Source organism: Sturnus vulgaris, unplaced genomic scaffold (assembly GCF_052056855.1).
Source record: "Sturnus vulgaris isolate bStuVul1 unplaced genomic scaffold, bStuVul1.hap1 Scaffold_195, whole genome shotgun sequence".
NCBI lineage: Eukaryota > Metazoa > Chordata > Aves > Passeriformes > Sturnidae > Sturnus > Sturnus vulgaris.
The window spans coordinates 2,294,706-2,312,229 of NW_028276170.1; the positions used below are offsets into that span (position 1 = coordinate 2,294,706).

A 17,524-nucleotide genomic window follows, 5' to 3' on the forward strand; every position below is an offset into this window, starting at 1 on the left:
CTTCGTGCTCTGCTCCAGCTCCATCCCCCATGGGAGGATCAGTGTTGGATGATCCCCAATGACCCCCGTTGGGCAGAGCCCTGGTGATCCGTGTTTCTGGTTATCCCCGTTGGATAAGGGGAAGGGGTTGGAGAGATTTTTTTTTCCTTGTGCCGCTGTGATTTGGTTGGTAATAAATTCCCTCGCTGTGCCCAGGCTGGCTCTGTTGTTCCCGTGCCGGTGCTCGGGGCGGGATCTCTCCTGTTCCTTCTCTCAACTCCCTGGCCTGTTCTCAGCCAATCAGAGAATGCAATGGAGAAGATTCAGCCAATCAGAGATAGCAGCTGTGATGACTCACCGGTTGCCGGGCTGACCCGCAGCACCCAGTGTTCCCCACCTGGACCCACCCTCCCCCCCAGTCACGATCCCCCCGCGGGGTCCCCCAAGTCCTCTCCCAGTCCCGCCCCACAATAAACGGGACGGGGCGAACTGGGAAACTTTACTGGGAACACTGGGAGCAGCCAGGCTGGGACAGAGTGACAGCAGGGCGGGGGGGAACACACGATCCCCCCTAAATCAGCGTGGGGACCGAGCGGGGGGTCCCTGCCTCACCCGAGGCCATGGGCAGGGTCTGCCGCCACTGCTGGGTCAGGAGTTCTGTGGGCAGAGAAAAGGGGGTAGCACCTGACTGGGGGCCCCATGGGGAGCGCACACGCTCCGGGGTCGGAACACGACCCCCGGGACCCTCCCCCCACCCTTCTTGCACAGGTAGAAGCCGAGCCCCAGCTCCAGGAAGACGAAACCCAACACGGAGCCCCCGATCCCCATCAGCACCTTACTGCGGGCGGTGTCCGGTGGCATCTCTGGGGGTCCACAGGCGTCAAGACCTCCCAAAATCTCTCACAGACACCCCAAGCTACTCCAATCACCCTCCCAGTCACCTCTAACCCACCCAGGACTCCTTAAATCCTCCTCCCAATATCTTCCCAGCCTCTCCAGGACCCACCAACGCTCCTGCTTTCCATCTCAGCATCCCATAACCCCCTCTCAGTTGCCCCCCACCACCTCAGGACCCCCAAACCCTCTCCCAGTCCCTACCCGGTATCACCAGGACTCACCAGAACTCCTCCCAGTCTCTTCCCATCACAGCCAACCTAATTCCAACCCTTGATTTCCAGCTCCAGATCTTTCTCCATCCCCTCCAGGCTCACTCAAATCCCTCCCTGTTCCCCCCAGCTGATCCTAGTGTGTCCCCACTCTCTCCCAGTGTCCCCTAGTGTGTCCGTCTCACGGTGGCCCTCGAGCTCCCAGCCCGGCCCCACCTCCCTGCTCTGCTCCATGGATTTCTACACTGCTGAGATCCAGGTGAGGTGGTTCCAGGGCCAGCAGGAGCTCTCAGGGCATGTGGTGGCCACCAGGACCAGGTCCCCAACAGGAGATGGCTGGTGTGGCACTGAGAGGGACTGGGAATGAAACTGGAGAGAGTGGAGGAACACTGGGAGAGAGTGGATTGGATTGGGGCAATGGGAGAGAGGGTGGAGGTCTGGGAGTGGACTGGGAATGGGATGGCTGGGGACTGAGAGGAATTGGGAGGGACGCTGGTGACACTGGGAGGGACCGTGAGGACACTGGAAGAGACTGGGATGGAGTGGGAGAGCCACTGGAGTCACTTGGGGTGAGGGGGCAGGAGGCCCCGGGGATGGGCACAAGAAGGGCTGACGTGTCTCGGGTGATTCCCAGGGAGGTTTTGAGGGGCTCCAGGGTCGTTCCCAGGGCAGGGTCCGAGGGGACACGCTCTGCCCCACGCTCACCTCTGCGCTCCACGAGGAACGGGCTGGACAACTCGTAGTTGTGCCGGCAGTGCCTGTCCACCGCAGCCCGTCTGTACTCCATCCATTGCGGGTCGCTGTTCCAGTGCCTGGCAGCCTTGTCCCCAAAGGAGGTGTCCCCACGTGCAGCCCCACATCGCTGCCCAAGTGCAGGAACTGCTCCCGGTTGGAGATGTTCCTCTCCACGAACCTCAGCCGGTCGGTGCCGTGAATGAAGTGACACTGGGACTAAACCATCTCCTGGAACAGCGCTGTGTGTGCAGGACACAGGTCCGGGGGTGTCCCCCCAGCAGCCCCCCAGCAGCCCACAGTAGCCAAGAGCTCCGGGGCAACCCGGACTCGGCACCCCCAGTGCCCCACGGCTGCCATGGGACCCTTCATCCTGCAGTCCCAGTTCCTCTTTTCCACCCTTCTCTGTATTTTCCTCCCCCTTTCCCAACATTCCCCAGTCACCAGCCCCCCCCAACATCTGTTTGGGGATCCCACCTCCCCATTTCTTTTTCTCTCCCCACTGTTCCCACCATCCCACCACTTCCCGCCCCTCCCGCTCACCCGAGAGCTCCGTGCCCCCAGCCCGGGGGGCTCCCAGTGGCACCAGTAGGGCCCCAGCTGCCCCACACGCCCCATGGCCAGCGCCGGGCAGGGTCTGACACCTCCCCCCTGTTGGATCCCTGGAAACTGAGGGGTTTGGGCTTTCTGTGCTGACAGGCAGTGACCCCCAGGAAAATGCTGCTTTTGACCTGAGGCTGTGAAGAAGGTTTCCTGAACTGAGTGATAGAACTGGGATCACTGGTGTGTTGTTGGAATAGAAATGTGCAGTGTCACATAGTGGAAAATTAAAATTTGTGATTTTAGAATGTAGTAATATATATTAAACAAGATGGAGATTTTAGGGTGGAGGTTTCTTTCTTCTTCACTTTCTTCACGGGTATAGGTGGTACTTTTGTAATTAGATAGAAAATTCCACATTGCAGGTCATGGGTGATTGGTTCTTGGGCTATTATGGTGTCTTTTTTTAATTGGTCTCATTGGCCCTTAAAAGGCCTTGTAGAGAGAGATACGTCGCCATTTTTAGCCTGTTGGCTAGAAGTGCTATTGAACTCACTGTAATATAGATAAGAATTAATAAACATCTGAGTCCGAACACGAAATACCGTCTCTCGAGCATTTAATCTCGACTCTAGAAAAACAAAAAAGAAGATAAAACGTGATAGCCCCCACCTCAAATTCTCCTGGCGGGGGGCGCTGGGGGCGGGGCGCGGGTGGAGTCCAGGTGAGGAGCTCTGGGCGCTCTGGGACTGCCTGAGGAGTCATCAGCGCCGCGCGCTCTGATTGGCTCAATTATTTTGGTGCCTTCTCTGATTGGCTGAGGAGAGGCCCAGGAGTTGAGAGGAGCACCGGGAGAGATCCTGCCCCAGGCTAGCGGTGGAAGAACATCCAATTAACAAGGCATGCAGATCATTTCCCAGTGGTCCCCACACTCCTGTAGGAACTAAATGCACCGAGGATCTCACGAGGGTCACCAACTCTCTGGCGGCCAAATCCAGCCCTGCGCTCCCTGCGGGTGCGGGCACTCTGGGAAGGGCTCAGCTGCGGGTCAGATGGCCGGAGAGTGGCTTGGTGGTCACCTCGTGTGTGAGGCAGTGATGGGCTGGGGAGATGTGTGGACACCACATGATCAGAGAGCTGACTGGGTAAAGGGACACATCAACAGCGACACCGCAGTGACAGGCAGCCAATGCGGGCTTGTTTCACTAAAGTTTGGGTTAAGTTTCTCTTGGGGGTTGTTTTTATTTTTTTTTTTTCCCCCGCCTAGTTCTCTGGAATTTTTTCCCATTGACATGCTAAGATGGCTAGTGATAGGGGGAGACTCCCTGACCCTTTTTGGAGTTTCTCTCGTAGGGCAGGGGGGATGGGGAGGGAAGAGGGAGAACACTGCAAAATCAGGGGCAGGTAAAGGAGAGGTGTGTGCAGCTGCTCGCTCTCTCGCTCGTTTGGCTCGGAGAAGGACGGCCACTGGAAAACCTCGCCCTGCCATCCCAACGCCGGGAGCTTCGCTGTGGGACCCCGCACTCTCCTGGTCGGACACTCTCCCACTTCAGCCTGCCACCTCCACACAACCTATTGGAGCACTGGGACTGACACTGCCTCCAAGGATCCATGAGCAGAGTCTTTCCTCCGCCCTTCCCACCCAGGACACAGCCGCCATCACCCCCAGCACTCCTGCAGCCACACGGGATCACCGCATCTGCCCCTGCCCATCGGGAGCCGGCTGGCACTGACTGCCAAACTGGGACGGTAACTGCAGCAGAGGGGAAAGGTGTCCGCAACCAGAAGAACTGTTACTGGGTTCCCGTCTTCTATTTGTTGTTAATTACTTAGCTGTTGTTGTTTTGTTTGCCTTGTTATATATATATACACATACTAGTAAAGAACTGTTATTCCTATCCCCATATTTTTGCTTGAAATCCCCATAATTCCAAAATTATACTAATTCAGAGGGAGGGATTTATTAGCTCCATTTCCAGGGAAGGCCCTGCTCTTCTCCAGCACACACCTGTCCTTTTTAAAACCAGGACAGATTTTTGGCGCCCAACATGGCCCCTCTCCCTCTGGGAATGGCTTTTAATGAGTGTAATAGAGAAGTTTCTCCACAGAGAGAGAATGCAGGAGCACCATCATAGAATGTGTTGGAAGACCCTTGAGGAAGGGATCCAAGAGCTGAGAGAAGTGGCAGTGCTGGAGGTGCTCTTTGGGAGGGATGGACAGCATGACAATGACCCTGACAAGGTCAGGTGCACAGGGCAGATGGCAAACCTGGGGCCATCTCAATACACCACCTGTACTGCAATGGTTAGTGCTGACAGCAGCACAGAAACAGTGGGTTCTGTCATCAACAAACTTAGACATTAGGAGAGTACGATCAATGGCCCGATGCAGGCTCATGTATTCCACCCAAACCCCTGCCTCTCCTCGGGTCAGGATGGACTGGAACACGCCTCTACCTGGGCTGGGATGGGAAAAGCAGCTTTTCCCTTCTCCCTCCGTGACTGGTGGGTTGTAATCTGCTTTTATTTTCCTCTCCCTTCCCCCCGCTTTTCCTGGGTCCTGCCTTTTCCTGGGCTAGGATGGGAAGGACCCAGCCTCTACCTGGGCTAGGACAAGAAAAGCAGTCTCTCCCTTTGTGCTCACTCGCTTCGTCCGGTCACCGGCCAGGTTCCTCGCGGGATGCTGGAAACGCGGATAGAAGGACTCCACTCTCGCTTCGCAGCAAAGGCCACGTCTCATTCAGGCAAGCACACAGTCATCCCCACCAAACCACACAGATACTCACAGTCCGATGCTCCTGTCTGGCTCTTCGTGCACGAGAATTCCAGGTGATTTTGCCGCGGTCTTCCGGGGAGATTTTCCTTGCTCAGTCTCTATGGTGCGGGACGTCGATGGGTCCCGAGAATCACTGACGAACCGGGGCCACAGCAGTGGGGCGCCTCCCCGAAATCGCAGTGCCTCTCAGGGCTCCAAGGACGTCCCGGGTATCGGCACCAAATTGTTATAAATGAGAGACAAAAGTCTCGATATTCAGCAAAATTTAGATTGCTTTATTTGATATAGAAAGAGCAAGCAGCGCGCTGGGGAACGTGAGGGGTCACCGCCCACTCCACGCTCCACCCAACCTTGGTTTGCAGCCTCTTCTTATACTGTGGTTTCTCATTGTAATCAATAATTTTTGTTTTTTTCTTGTCATAAGCAGTGGTGGTTGAAGAAACATCCTTGTAGATAACCACCAGAGAAGTTCTGGAAGTCTGGTCCTTGAGATAAGCAGTATTGATCAGACAAAGACAGGAAGGGCTTTTCGGGAAGTCCAATTTTGCCAGCTGGTAGCCAATACAACTTATTTGGAAAACATAACATAACATAATATAACGTAACATAAAATAACCTAATATTCCATAACAAGGTGATTTTAAACAGAATTATTTAATCATATAATTTCCTTTATCTAGTGTGCATGCATCACTTCAGAACTTAGTATTCTGGTTTATACAAACCCCAATGCTTTTGTGATTAACACAAATCTTTTATCAATTATCACAGTGATGATTGGCGTCCTTGATTTCTTCAGGGCATCGAGAGATTGGACAGGCCCTCTTACCAATCCTCACTCACGGACTACGTAGACTTCACTCACAAGATGTTACCACCCCCTCACACCTCGACCTGCCCCCCCCCTTTAAAACTCTTAACAAACATTAATTTAACTTATTATAACATTTCAATTAACTTCAAAAACAATGAACTTCTACATAAAGTCACAACAGGGCAACAATTAACTTAGAAAATTAACATTCTTAACTAGCAACAAACATTAACCAAATTTTATCCGTAAGACCCTGGACCCCCTGACCCCTGTTCCTGCCTTTCCCAGCTCCCAAACCCCACTTTGCCCAACACCTGGACCCCCTTTCCTGAGCACAGGGACCCCCTGGATCCCCCATCCCGCCTCTCCCAGTCCCTTTCTTGAACCTTGGACCCTTCCCGGCTCTCGCAGTTCCGCTTCCTGACCCTTGAATGCCGCCAGCCCCCCAATCTCTGCGTCCCCCTCAGTTCTCCACCCATGCTCATCCTGCGGGGAGGACTTGGGAGGTCCCGGGGGGGATTCAGGGGAATTCCCAGAGTTTCCTCTGTCCCCTCCCCCTCCTCGAGTTCCCCCGATCACTTTTGCGTCTCCCAAGCTGTGGCTCTGGGATTCACCGCGGGACCAGTGACCGCCCCCGGCACCGGGACCCCCCTGAACCCCCGTTCTTGGGCACGAGGACCCCCCTGCACTTCCATTTCCAGGCAAGTCCCCCTTCCTGGGCACAGAGAACGCTGGTTTCATGGCACTGGGACCCCGCTGTACTCCCTTCCCCAGTCCTGAAAATCCCTGCACCCCTTTATCTGGAACGTGGAACACCCCTGAACCCCCATTCCCGTACAAGGATTCCTCCCTGAACCCCCATTTCTGGGCACCGGGACCCCCCCTGAAGCTCCATTTCCAGGCAATGGGACCCCTTGAACTCCAGAACTCGGGAAGTCCCCTGAACCCCATTTCCTGGGAACTGGGACCCACTGCATCCTGTTATCCGGCACCGAGACCCCCCTGAACCCCCATTCTGCTGCACCGGGACCTCCCGAGCCCTCCATTCCTGTGAACGGGAACCCCCGTGCACCCCCTTCCCCAGCACCAGATCCCCCCACGCCGTTATTTGGCACCAGGACCACCCTGAACCCCGATTTACCGGCACGGGAACTCCCCTGAACCCCCATTCCTGGGCATGGGGACGGCCCTGAATCTGCATTTCGGAGGAACCGAGACCACCTTCCCCGGTTCCGGGAGCCCCTGAACCCCTATATTCAGGACCGGAACTCCCCTGAACCCCCAGTTCCCGTGCACCAGGATCCCCTGTATCCCCTTATCCAGCACCGGCTGAACCCCTTCATCCAGCACCAATGTCCCCCGCACCCCCTTTCCCGACCCTCTCCCTCTCGGAGACCCCAGTCCCCTTTTTCCTTGTTCTCGAGACCCCCTGGACCCCTTTCCTGCCTTTCCCAGGCCCCGCCCTCCACTTTCCTCAACCCGTGCACCCCCTTTCCTGGGCACAGGGACCCCCTGGACCCCCCATTGCCTTCACCCCTCTTTCCTTCACCCCAGGACCCCCTAAATCCCTATTCCTGGGTATGAGGATCCCTCCCGCACTCCTTTATTCTGTACTGAGACCCCTTCCTGAACATCCTTCACATCTACTGGGACCCCCTGCACCCTTTTCTCGGGCATCCCGCATTTCCCAGACCCCCGACCCGCCCTTTTCCTTCACCTTTTTACCCCCAGATCTCCCAAATTTCCCTGTCTCCCCAGTTCTTCACTCCCAGCGCTTTCTTAAGGAGGGTTGCAGGGGGTCCCAGGTGATTCTCAGAGGGCTCCAGGGGGGTCGCAGCCGGGACCAAGAGGAATTCTCTGGAATTCTCTGGAATTCTCACGTCCCCTCCCCCCCCCGCGCTCTCTCGGTCTCTTTCACTTCCGCGTCCCAACCTGTGAGACCGGGATCTACGCGGCGGCCTGTGAAGTCACTGTGAGATCGAGCTGCCATTGGCGGACAGGAAATAGCAGCGCCAATGGCGGGGCATGGGGCGGCTCTGTGGGCGGGGCATGGGGCGGCTCTGTGGGCGGGGCCAGAGCTGGGTCGAGTTCGGGCGGGCTCGAAGCGGAGCAGCGCCATGGCTCCAGCGCTGGGGTTGCCGTTGGGGGCCCCAGGGAACGCGACGAAAGGTGAGTGGGACCCTTGAAATCACGACCCCCCCTGAACGTCCGTTTCCGGGCACTAGGAAACCCCTAAACCTTCATTCCATGGCAGGGGAACGCCCGGAATCCGCATTTTGGGTCCTGTGACCCCCCCTTAATCCCCTTCCCCAGCACCAAGACCCCCCTGTACCCCCATTTCTGGGCACGGGGCCTCTCTTGAGCACCAATTTCCGGGCACCGGGACACCCCTGAAGCCCCTCATCTGGCACCAGGACCCCCTTAAACCCTCATTCCTGGGGATCAGGATCCCTTTGAACCCCGAATCGCGGACCGGCAAACGCCCTGAACTTCCATTTCCGGGCACCGGGAACCCCCTTAACCTTCTTCTTCGGGTACGGGAAAGTGCCCCCCCATCGCCTATTTTGGGTCCTGTGACCCCCCCATCCCCTTCCCCGGTATCAGGACCCCCCTGTACCCCCATTTCTGGGTACGGGGACCCTCTTGAGCACCAATTTCCGGGCACCGGGATCCCCCTGTACCTCCTTATCTGGCACCGGCACCCCATGAACCCCCATTCCTGGGGATCAGGATCCCTTTGAACCCCGAATCGCGGATCGGGAACCCCCCTGAACTTCCATTTCCAGGCACTGGGAACCTCCTAAACTTTATTCCCGGGTACGGGAAACACTCCAACGCCCCATTTTGGGACCTGTGACCCCCCCATCCCCTTTCCCGCTATAAGGACCCCCCTGTACCCCCTTAACTGGCATCAGCACTTCCCTGAAGCCCCATTCCTGGGGAGCAGGATCCCTTTGAACCCCGAATTGCAGACCAGGAATCCCCCTGAACCCCCCTTCCTGGGCACCGGGAACCCCCTAAACTTTCATTCCCGGGCAGGGAAACTCCCCTGAATCCCCTGTTTGGGTCCTGTGACCCCCCCATACCCTTCCCCAGCACCAGGACCCCCCTGGAACCCCTTATCTGGCACCGGGACCCCCCTGAATCCTCATCCATGGGGATCAGGATTCTTTTAAACCCCGAATCGCAGCATGGGAGCCCTTCTGACCCCCATTCCTGGGCGCTGGGACATCCCTGAATCTCCATTTCCGGGACTGCAACCCCCCTGCACCTCCTTTTCCGGCATCCCGCTTTTCCCAGACCCCATTCCTGCCCTTTTCCTTGACTTTTGGACCCCCGAGATCTCCCAGCTTTCCATGTCTGCCCCGTTTTCCACTCCCGCCACTTCTCGAAACGGGGTCCCAGAGGGTCCCCGGCATCCCAGGGCTCTCACGAAGGTCGCATCGGGGATCCAGTAGGATCCAGATGAAGTCCCTGGAATTCCCCCTTTTCCCTCGACCCCTCCCCCACCGCTCTCCCTCGGCCTCTTTCTCATCTCCCAGGCTGCGCCTCAGGGATCCTCTCTCCCATCTCCAGATCCCCCTTTCCCGTGAACCAGGGACCCCCTGGCCCCCCATTCCTGTCTTTCCCAGCTCCCAGACCCCCCTTTACCTCAACACCGGGGATCTCTGAACCCTCTTTCCTGGGGACAGGGACCCCCTGGATCCCCCATCCCGCCTCTCCCAGTCCTTTCCTTGAACCTTAGACCCTTCCCAGCTCTCCTGGCTCTCCCCCTTCTGCTTCCTGCCCCCTCAATCTCTGCAACCCCCCAGTTCTTCACCCCCTGCTCCTCCTGCAGGGGGTTCCGGGGGTCCAGGAAGGTCCCTGGGGGGTCGTGGAGGGTCCCAGGGGGGATTCTGGTCTCTGGGATGCCCCTGAATTTCCAGTCTTGGGCACTGGGACCCCCCTGCACTCCCTTATCCCGTACCATTTCCCTCCTGCACCCCCTTTCCCATCCATCCCGCCTTTCCCTTTTCCAGACTCCCCTTTTCCTTGACCCTGAGACCCCCTGGACTCCCATTCCTGATTTTTTTAGCCCCCAGCTCCCTGTTTCCTCTGCATCAAAGATCCCCTGAGACTCCCATTCCATCCATCCCGGGTCTCCCTGCCTTGTGACTCCTCTTTCCTTGGCACTGGGGTCCCCTGGACTTTTTTCCTGGGCACAAGAATCCCTTGAAACCCCCATCCCACCTCTCCCAATCCTTGTATTCCCCTTTCCTTGACACTGGGAGTCCCCTGAGCCCCCGTTCCTGGACACTGGGTCCCCATGCACCCCATTCCCGGCTCTCCCAGTTCCTCTTTCATTGATCCATGACTCACTCAACCCCCCCAAATCTCCGTGTCCCCCCAGTTCTCCACTCCCTGCGTTACAAGCACGTGGCCGTGTCGGAGCCCTGCCCAGGGATCCCCCAGTACATGGTCACGGGGTTTGTGGATGGGATCCCCTTCGAGCGCTACGACAGCGAGCGGGGCCGGGCGGTGCCACTGACACAGTGGATAAAGGATGGAGCCGAGCTGGGATATTGGGATAGGATGACTGAGACCTGCAAGAGGAACCAGCACATGGATGCCAGGAACCTGGAGACACTGCGGGACCGGTACAACCAGAGCAGGGGTGAGTGGGGGGACCTGTGGGGCTGGGGTGGGAACTGTGGACCTGGGATTTATGGGGCTGGGATAGATCTATGGGTTGGGCTGGGGATCCATGCGACTGAGATGGGATCCATGGGGCTGAGGTGTGGATCCATAGGGCTTGAATGTGAATTCACAGGGCACCAAAAAGGCTGAGATGGGGATCCATTAGGCAGGTATGGAATATCTTGTGATCCATCAGTGTGAATGGGGATCCATGTGTTTGGGATATGGATCCATGGGGTTGGGATGGGATCTCTGGGGTTGGGTTGGGATCTGTGGGTTAGAATGGGGCTCCATGGGGCTGGGATGAGGCTCTGTGGGTTTCCATCAGACTCTGGGGCTCCATAGGGCTGTAATGGGGCTCTGTGGGGCTGGGACCCAATTCCATGGGTCTCTGTGGGTACAATCCCCCCAGGTCTCCACACATTGTTGCAAGTTTACGGCTGTGACCTCTGGTCTGACGGGCGAGTCCGTGGATCCTACCGGAGTGGCTACGACAGGTGGGATTACATCTCCTTTGACCTGGGATCCAGGAGATTCGTGGCGGCCGACAGCGCTGCTGAGATCACCAGGAGGCGCTGGAAACGTAAAACGAACGAGGTCGAGAGTTTGACGAATTACCTGGAGCATGAATGCCCAAAATGGCTCCAGAAATACGTCAAATATGGGCAGAAGGAGCTGGACCACAAAGGTGGGAGCAGAATTCTTGAGGGAATGTGGGATTTTGGAATGGAGGACTTGGAAACATGGGAATTCCTGTGGGAATTCCATGGGCAGATCTCACCTCCATCCCATTCCCATAGAATTTCATGGGTAGAGCTCACCCCCATCCCATTTCCATGAATTCCATGGGCATATCTCACCCCCATCCTATTACAGTGGGATTTCCATGGGCAGATCTCACCCCCATCCCATTCCAATGGGAATTCCATGGATGTTTCTCACCGTTATCCCATTCCAGAGCCCCCTGATGTCCATGTGTCTGGAAAAGAGGAACACGGGACGCTGATCTTGTCCTGCCACGCATACGGATTCTACCCCAGCTCCATTGACATCAACTGGATGAAGGGGGATGAAATCTGGGATCAGGAGACGGAGTGGGATGGGATCGTTCCCAACAGCGACGGCACCTTCCACACCTGGGCCAGGATCAAGGCGCGGCCGGAGGAGCGGGAGCAGTACCGGTGCCGGGTGGAGCATCCTGGAATGTTGGAGCCTGGGATCTACGCTTGGGGTGAGGCTGGGAATGTGGAATGTGGGAATTGGGAATTTGGAATTCCCAAATGGGGATTCTCCTCCCCCTGCTCACCATCCCGTTTTTCCCAGAGCCAACAGCTGGCAGGAATCTCACCGTGGTGGTCGCTGTGTCCGTCACTGCCATCATCATCCTCATTGTCCTCATTGGATTCATTGTCTGGAAGCGCCAATCCGGTAACACACGGGATGGGGGCTGGGAAGGGGCATGGATCCACCTGGCACTGTTCTGGGAATCCTGTGCCACCAATGCTGATCCCACTGTTTTTCCACAGGGAGGAGGGACAGGAATGAATACAGCATGGCAGCCAGTGAGTACCAGTGGTGGATCCAGCTCTGGATCCCCTCTGTGCAGATCCCAGGATGGATCCTGGGGTTAATCCTGGTGTGTGATCCGTGCTAGAATCTCATGGATTTTCTCTTTCTGCAGGAAATGATGTGGGAACAATGGCTTGACCGCAGGTACAGAGAGGGATGAGGGTGGGATTCCAGAGAGGGATCAGGGCAGGATTGGATAGATTGGGATCAGGGAGGGACTCTGGATCAGAGCAGGGGTCCAGAGCAGGATCAGATGGAATTGTGGAGTGGGATCGGGGCTGGATTCTGGAGCGGGATCAGCTGGGATGGATGGAACAGGATTGGTTGGAATTCCAGAAAGGAATTGGGGCAGGATGGGTAGGGCGAGATTGCGTGGAATAGATGGAGCAGGATTGGTGTGGGATGGATGAAGTGGGATCAGGGAGGTCTTCCAGAGCAGGATGAGTTGGATGGATAGAGCAAGTTTGGGACAGGATCAGGTGGAATTCCGGAGCAGCTCCCGCTCTCCATGGGCTCCAGCAAGGTCCATCCTGTGGGATGGGGACAGGGAAAGGGTGACACCGTGACCCTCTCTTATCCTGGCAGGAATCACTGCCTGAGCAATCCCCAGAGCTGGATCCGGCCCCTTCCTGTGGTAGTCGATTTGGCTGAGATGGACTGGGATTTAGCCCAAATTCCCTATAAAGAAAGCACAAATTTAAGACCTTGGGAGGCAGGCTGTTAAAAAGCAAGGCCTTAGACATTAGGTCTGGCCCCTGCCCTGCAGATGCAGAGGCTTTAGCCTAAAACCATGGGATTTGTAAGGACATGTCAGGCATGCCTAGGCACGTCCCTAATTCTCATTTGTCTTTGGACCTTTGCCCTCGGGTATCCCTGTGTATATCCCTCCCCCTGGTCTTTGGATGCAGCCTCTCAGATCACATGTTCACAAATGGATTAAAAGGATATCACAGGCACACCATCATTCCCATCCCGCTTATTATTATTATTATCATTATTATTATTATTATTATTATTATTAGCCACACCGTAACCCGGTCAGGCTGGTGAAGTTGTCACAAAGGGAAAAACCCCCATTGCATTACAACAGGCAGCCATATCAGATTCCATGTGTTCCAGGTTAAATTCACATGAAGGGGAAACTGGATTTACAGAGATATCTAATGGCTTTAGGTTCCATATTGCAGAAGCTCCAGAATTACATCCTGCTATCCAGACCCATAGGACTGGACACACCTGCACATCCCTTCCAGCCTGGACACTGGGTCTATGCGAAGTGGTGGGACAGTGATCCTCTACAAGCCAAGTGGAGAGGACCATTCCAAGTCCTGAAGACCACCCTCACCTCAGTCAAAGTTGCTGGCAAAGGACCCTGGATCCACTGCTCCAGAGTTAAGGGTTCTGCTCCTGAAACAACTGAAAATACAGAGACTGATGCAGATAAAAATATGTTTTAAATTATTCCTCTTCTGTGCCTAAAGAACTGTTTGTAATAATCAGGATTCGTCTTTGCATGATAGCCAACTGTGCAAGACATTACTACTGTTAGATATTTACTGTTAGATATTTATATATTGTTAGATATTTATCTGTTGTTAGATGTTTACTGTTGTTTGATATTTATCTATTAGATATTTATTTACTGTTAGATATTTACTGTTGTTACATATTTATCTATTTATTGGGGGTTAGGTTTCTTTTCTTTTGTTCCTTCTTACCTATAGAATTTTTCCCATGAATTGCTAGAAAATTCTAACTGCAGCTACTGGTTAGTGCTTTAGAAAACAAAAGGTTGGCCTGGCCCAGGTAAAAAGGAGGGCGGGGGTGGGCAGCTACTCAAGGCTTTGGGTTTTGGAAGACACGTTTGGAGCTGCTCTTGCTCAAGGAGAGGAAGTCCCCAGGACCCAGCACAGAGCTGCTGCTCCTTCTCCTCTGGGGTGAGCCTCTGCTCGTAAGAGCAGCCACTGACCTAAGGCCTTATTAACCCCTTCCTCACTAAAAGAGGCACCGATCACCCTCTGCTCACACCCAGCTGCCGCTGCCCGCTGCTCCTTCAGCGCTGCTCTGAGTTTCTCTGCGCTGAAGCCCCGCCCTGCCCTGCCCTGCTGGGACGTCCTGCAGTTCCAACTACTGCCGAAAAACTCTCTGATACATCTTGTCCACCAGCCCAAGATCTTTTGTTCATTCCTGCTGTTCTAGCTTAGTGCTTTTCAGAGTCCTGCAGGGGCACTGGGATTGACTGCCCCAGGGCTTTGAGAAGCAAATCCTCTCCTCCATCCTTTCCCATCTCGGCCATAAATGCTGTCACCGGCTCCCTGGTTCTGTTTGTTATTAATTCCACAGTTGTTGTTTTCTTGCCTTGTTATACATATCAGTAAGAAACTGTTATTCCTATCTCGTATCTTCGATTAAAACCCCCTTAATTTCAAAATTATAATAATTCAGAGGGAGGGGGTTTACATTCTCCAGTCCGAGGGAGAGTCCTGCCTTCCCTAGCAAACACATGTCTTTCAAACTGAAAGAAATTTTGGTGCCCAACATTCTCTGCGGAGAACTTTGTTTGTGTTTCCAGGCCAATGGCGGCTCGGGCCCGGGCCCGTTCCAGGGCTGTTCCTCATCTCCGCCTTTGCCCTCCCACAGCCCGGGGGGCCCTGAGAGCGCGGGCCGAGGCTGGGCCGTGTGCAGAGCCCGGCCCTCGCTGCCATTGGCTGATTGTGCCAATGTCACTCGTGGTTCTCGCGCGCTGATTGGGCAGAGCGGGGACAAGCCCCGCCCATGAGGCGGGGTGCAGCAAAGGCGCCATTGTCGGACAGTTTGTGTGGGCCCGGCAGCGGCGGCAGCGGCGGCAGCTGCCCAAGTCCGGTGAAGCTGCGGTGGAGCTCGGAGGCGGCCCCAGCGCAGGTGGGAGCCGCGCTCGGTTGTGCGGGGGCTCGGGGCTCGCTGCGGGCCGAGGGGGCGGCAGGGGGCTCTGGCGGGTTGGTTGTGCCGGTGCCGGCCCGTGTTGGCGCTGGGCTGAGGGCGCTGCGGGAGCGGCTGCCCGCGGTCTCCTTCCCGCTGGGGCCTCGGCAGGAGCCGGTGCCGGAGCAGCGCAGGCTCGTCCCGGTTGCTGTGGGTGGCACAGAGGTGTCTGCCCTGTGATCGGGGCTGTGCGGGAAAATTCCCGTGGCCAGAGGTTTGTGTGCCCGCAGGAGACAGAGGAGTCCTGTAAAAGTGACTTCGTTCATGAACAAAGGGAGACGCCATGCGGCATTTGCCATGCGGTATTTGCCATGCGGTCTCTCCAGTTGTTATAGTACGCAGTCTCCTTTTTATTCTCATTTTCCCGGCTGCATTCCCCCTCTCCCTTTCGCCACCGACTGAGGTACTTTGAAGGCTCAGACTTCCCGATCCGACTACTGCATGTCCTCGTTAATATGTACCTCTCCTTTTGTATAACATCCGATATTCATGGCTCTGTTAAGTGTTTCTCCTTCTCGAAGGTCAGGCACTGAGCAGGATCTTGGCTGAGCAGCTGTCTCTGGAAATTAGTAACAGTTTCTGAAAACGATGGTTTCTCCCATTACTTCCTTTTATACAAATCCCTGGCCCTATATCCAGGCATATTCATCTTACTCTACTCAAATCCTCTTCTTATTTTCTCAGTAATTATCTTTACTGACTTTAATGTCCATTGGCTTAGTCTCTTTTCCTGGGTCCTCTTTGGTTTGGGATTATTCTCAGTGACCTCATTCCCTGTCCTTTAGTAGCCGTTTCTGGATCAGGAGGCCTGGCTGCCACCTGCATCCCCTTGCTCACCTGCTGAATGAGCTGCACTCAGCAAGGTGTCGTGCATGGTAAAAAGATGAGAGTTGCTGCAGCACATCAGAGGAGGAACTGCATTCGTTTAACCCATGGCGCCCCAAAAACTTGTCTAATTCTCATCCTTTCTGCTTTTCTACCAGAATATGAGCTACTTTCTACTTTCATTTGTTATCTATTTCACCAGTTTTCCGTTATTATCTGTTTGCAAATAGCTGTTTGAATAATCTAATTTTCCACAAATGTCGCCTTCATCTTTGGCGTGGTTTGGTTGTCATGAAGGTCAGGAGCTGGGTCTGTCTGCTTCATTATTATTTCGAGGACATCTTGTAATCTAATGTTGTAGTACAAATGATAAATGGGTACTTGTCCCCAGCAGTTTTAATCTGTGTTTCTAAAGCTCTTCTGACTGCCTGGAACCAAAGGTTCTCTTCCAGAGCAGGAATTGCATGACTCACATGTGGCCCCCCCACAATCTGCTTTTTATTTGATATCTTTAGTGTTAGAGAGTCAAGGCATTACTTGATTCTGGGCAGGATGTGCAACAGAAATCATTTCATCCACACATAATTGCCTGAGTGTGCAGAGAAAATCATTCCATGACACGTGAGTTTTACTGGATTTTTCCTGAACTTTATACAGTCTTAAACCCTTTGGAATCCGTTGGTTTAGTGTTCATTGCTTCTAAGTTGGATAGTTCTTAATATCTGGTATCCTATTGGCCCCGTATTACTTTTCCTCTGATGTTAATTAGGTCCACATTCCTGGATTTCCTTCTCAGCCTTTTCCAGACCAGGTGCCTCCATGTATGCCGGGGGCAGTGTCTGGGGTGGGTGTTCCTTGATGTTTGCTGATGTTTCCTTGATGTTTGTTAGCCTTGTGGGAATCTTTTGGGCTATTCCCAGTCTGTTGAGATGTTAAACTCACGTTCATTTAGTGTAACATCCCTTTAAAAACACACTTAATAATTCCTTTCTCCAAGACAAATGCAAATCAAGCCTGCCTAGAGAAATAATTCTGAAAACATTTTTCAACTTGGTATATATTCCAGCAAGGGAATCCCCGGCAGCCCAGTGTGTGAGTGTAACTGAGGGGCAGAGTGGAATTGTGCCGTTGTCTTCCCCAGCAGCTGTGGCAGTGCAGGCACAGAAAGCAGCGAAGCTCCAGCAGTGGCAGCAAGGATTGGCCCCAGTGTGTGGAGATGCCAAAGGAGGGTGCCCAGGCAGAGGATTTCAGCAGAGGATCTGTGGGCAGGCCCAGGGGCTTGGCCCGATGTGGAGCCCTGGCTGCTGCTGCGTTGCCTTCAGTGCAGGGTCAGTGGTGCCCTCCTTGGCACCACTTGGCTCCTGCAGCCGGGAATTCCAAATCTCCGGGGCTTGAGAGCCCCTGAGCCCAGGGTGAGGGGTCCCCCCGTGTTGAGCTGTGCTGGCGGCTGTTTCTGTGCTCAGGGACTCTTGGAATGGGCCACGGCACTTGGCCACCAGTGGTGCTTCTTTGCACTCCTTAGGCAGGACCCGATGGCCTGGGTGGATGT

The 17,524-nt window shown here is 54.8% G+C and overlaps 2 protein-coding genes across 4 annotated transcripts in view; both read left to right on the forward strand.

Moving 5' to 3' along the window:
* LOC148217989 (uncharacterized) overlaps positions 1–17,524 on the forward strand; it is a 233,117-nt gene that overhangs the window by 212,113 nt on the left and 3,480 nt on the right. Inside the window, exon 1 of one of the 2 annotated variants that reach the window (XM_088158114.1) lies at positions 14,953–15,093. The exons of the other annotated variant lie outside the window; for it this stretch is intronic. Coding sequence (XP_088014240.1) covers positions 14,968–15,093 — 126 coding nt within the window. The 5' untranslated portion in view covers positions 14,953–14,967. Of the gene's footprint in view, positions 1–14,952; positions 15,094–17,524 lie in introns of those variants that run through there. 2 annotated transcript variants of the gene reach the window in all.
* On the forward strand, positions 8,021–13,840 carry LOC148217990 (class I histocompatibility antigen, F10 alpha chain-like). Of its 2 annotated transcripts, none has more exons than XM_088158112.1 (8): positions 8,021–8,115; positions 10,337–10,600; positions 11,036–11,311; positions 11,582–11,854; positions 11,947–12,051; positions 12,150–12,185; positions 12,305–12,336; positions 13,366–13,840. In XM_088158112.1, the coding sequence occupies exons 1-7, from the start codon at positions 8,064–8,066 to the stop codon at positions 12,328–12,330; spliced, it is 1,032 nt and encodes a 343-aa protein (XP_088014238.1). In that variant the 5' UTR covers positions 8,021–8,063; the 3' UTR covers positions 12,331–12,336; positions 13,366–13,840. The 2 variants fall into 2 exon arrangements, with proteins under 2 accessions (XP_088014238.1, XP_088014239.1); XM_088158113.1 differs by having other exon boundaries at positions 13,380–13,840.

What these genes read in the sequence shown, in the direction of transcription:
- LOC148217990 (XM_088158112.1), top strand. Translation starts at nt 8,064, where the DNA reads ATGGCTCCAGCGCTGGGGTTGCCGTTGGGGGCCCCAGGGAACGCGACG. An exon ending in CCCAGGGAACGCGACGAAAG is followed by an intron (nt 8,116 to 10,336) that starts GTGAGTGGGACC and finishes GTGTCCCCCCAG; the next exon opens with TTCTCCACTCCCTGCGTTAC. An exon ending in TGAATACAGCATGGCAGCCA is followed by an intron (nt 12,186 to 12,304) that starts GTGAGTACCAGT and finishes CTCTTTCTGCAG; the next exon opens with GAAATGATGTGGGAACAATG.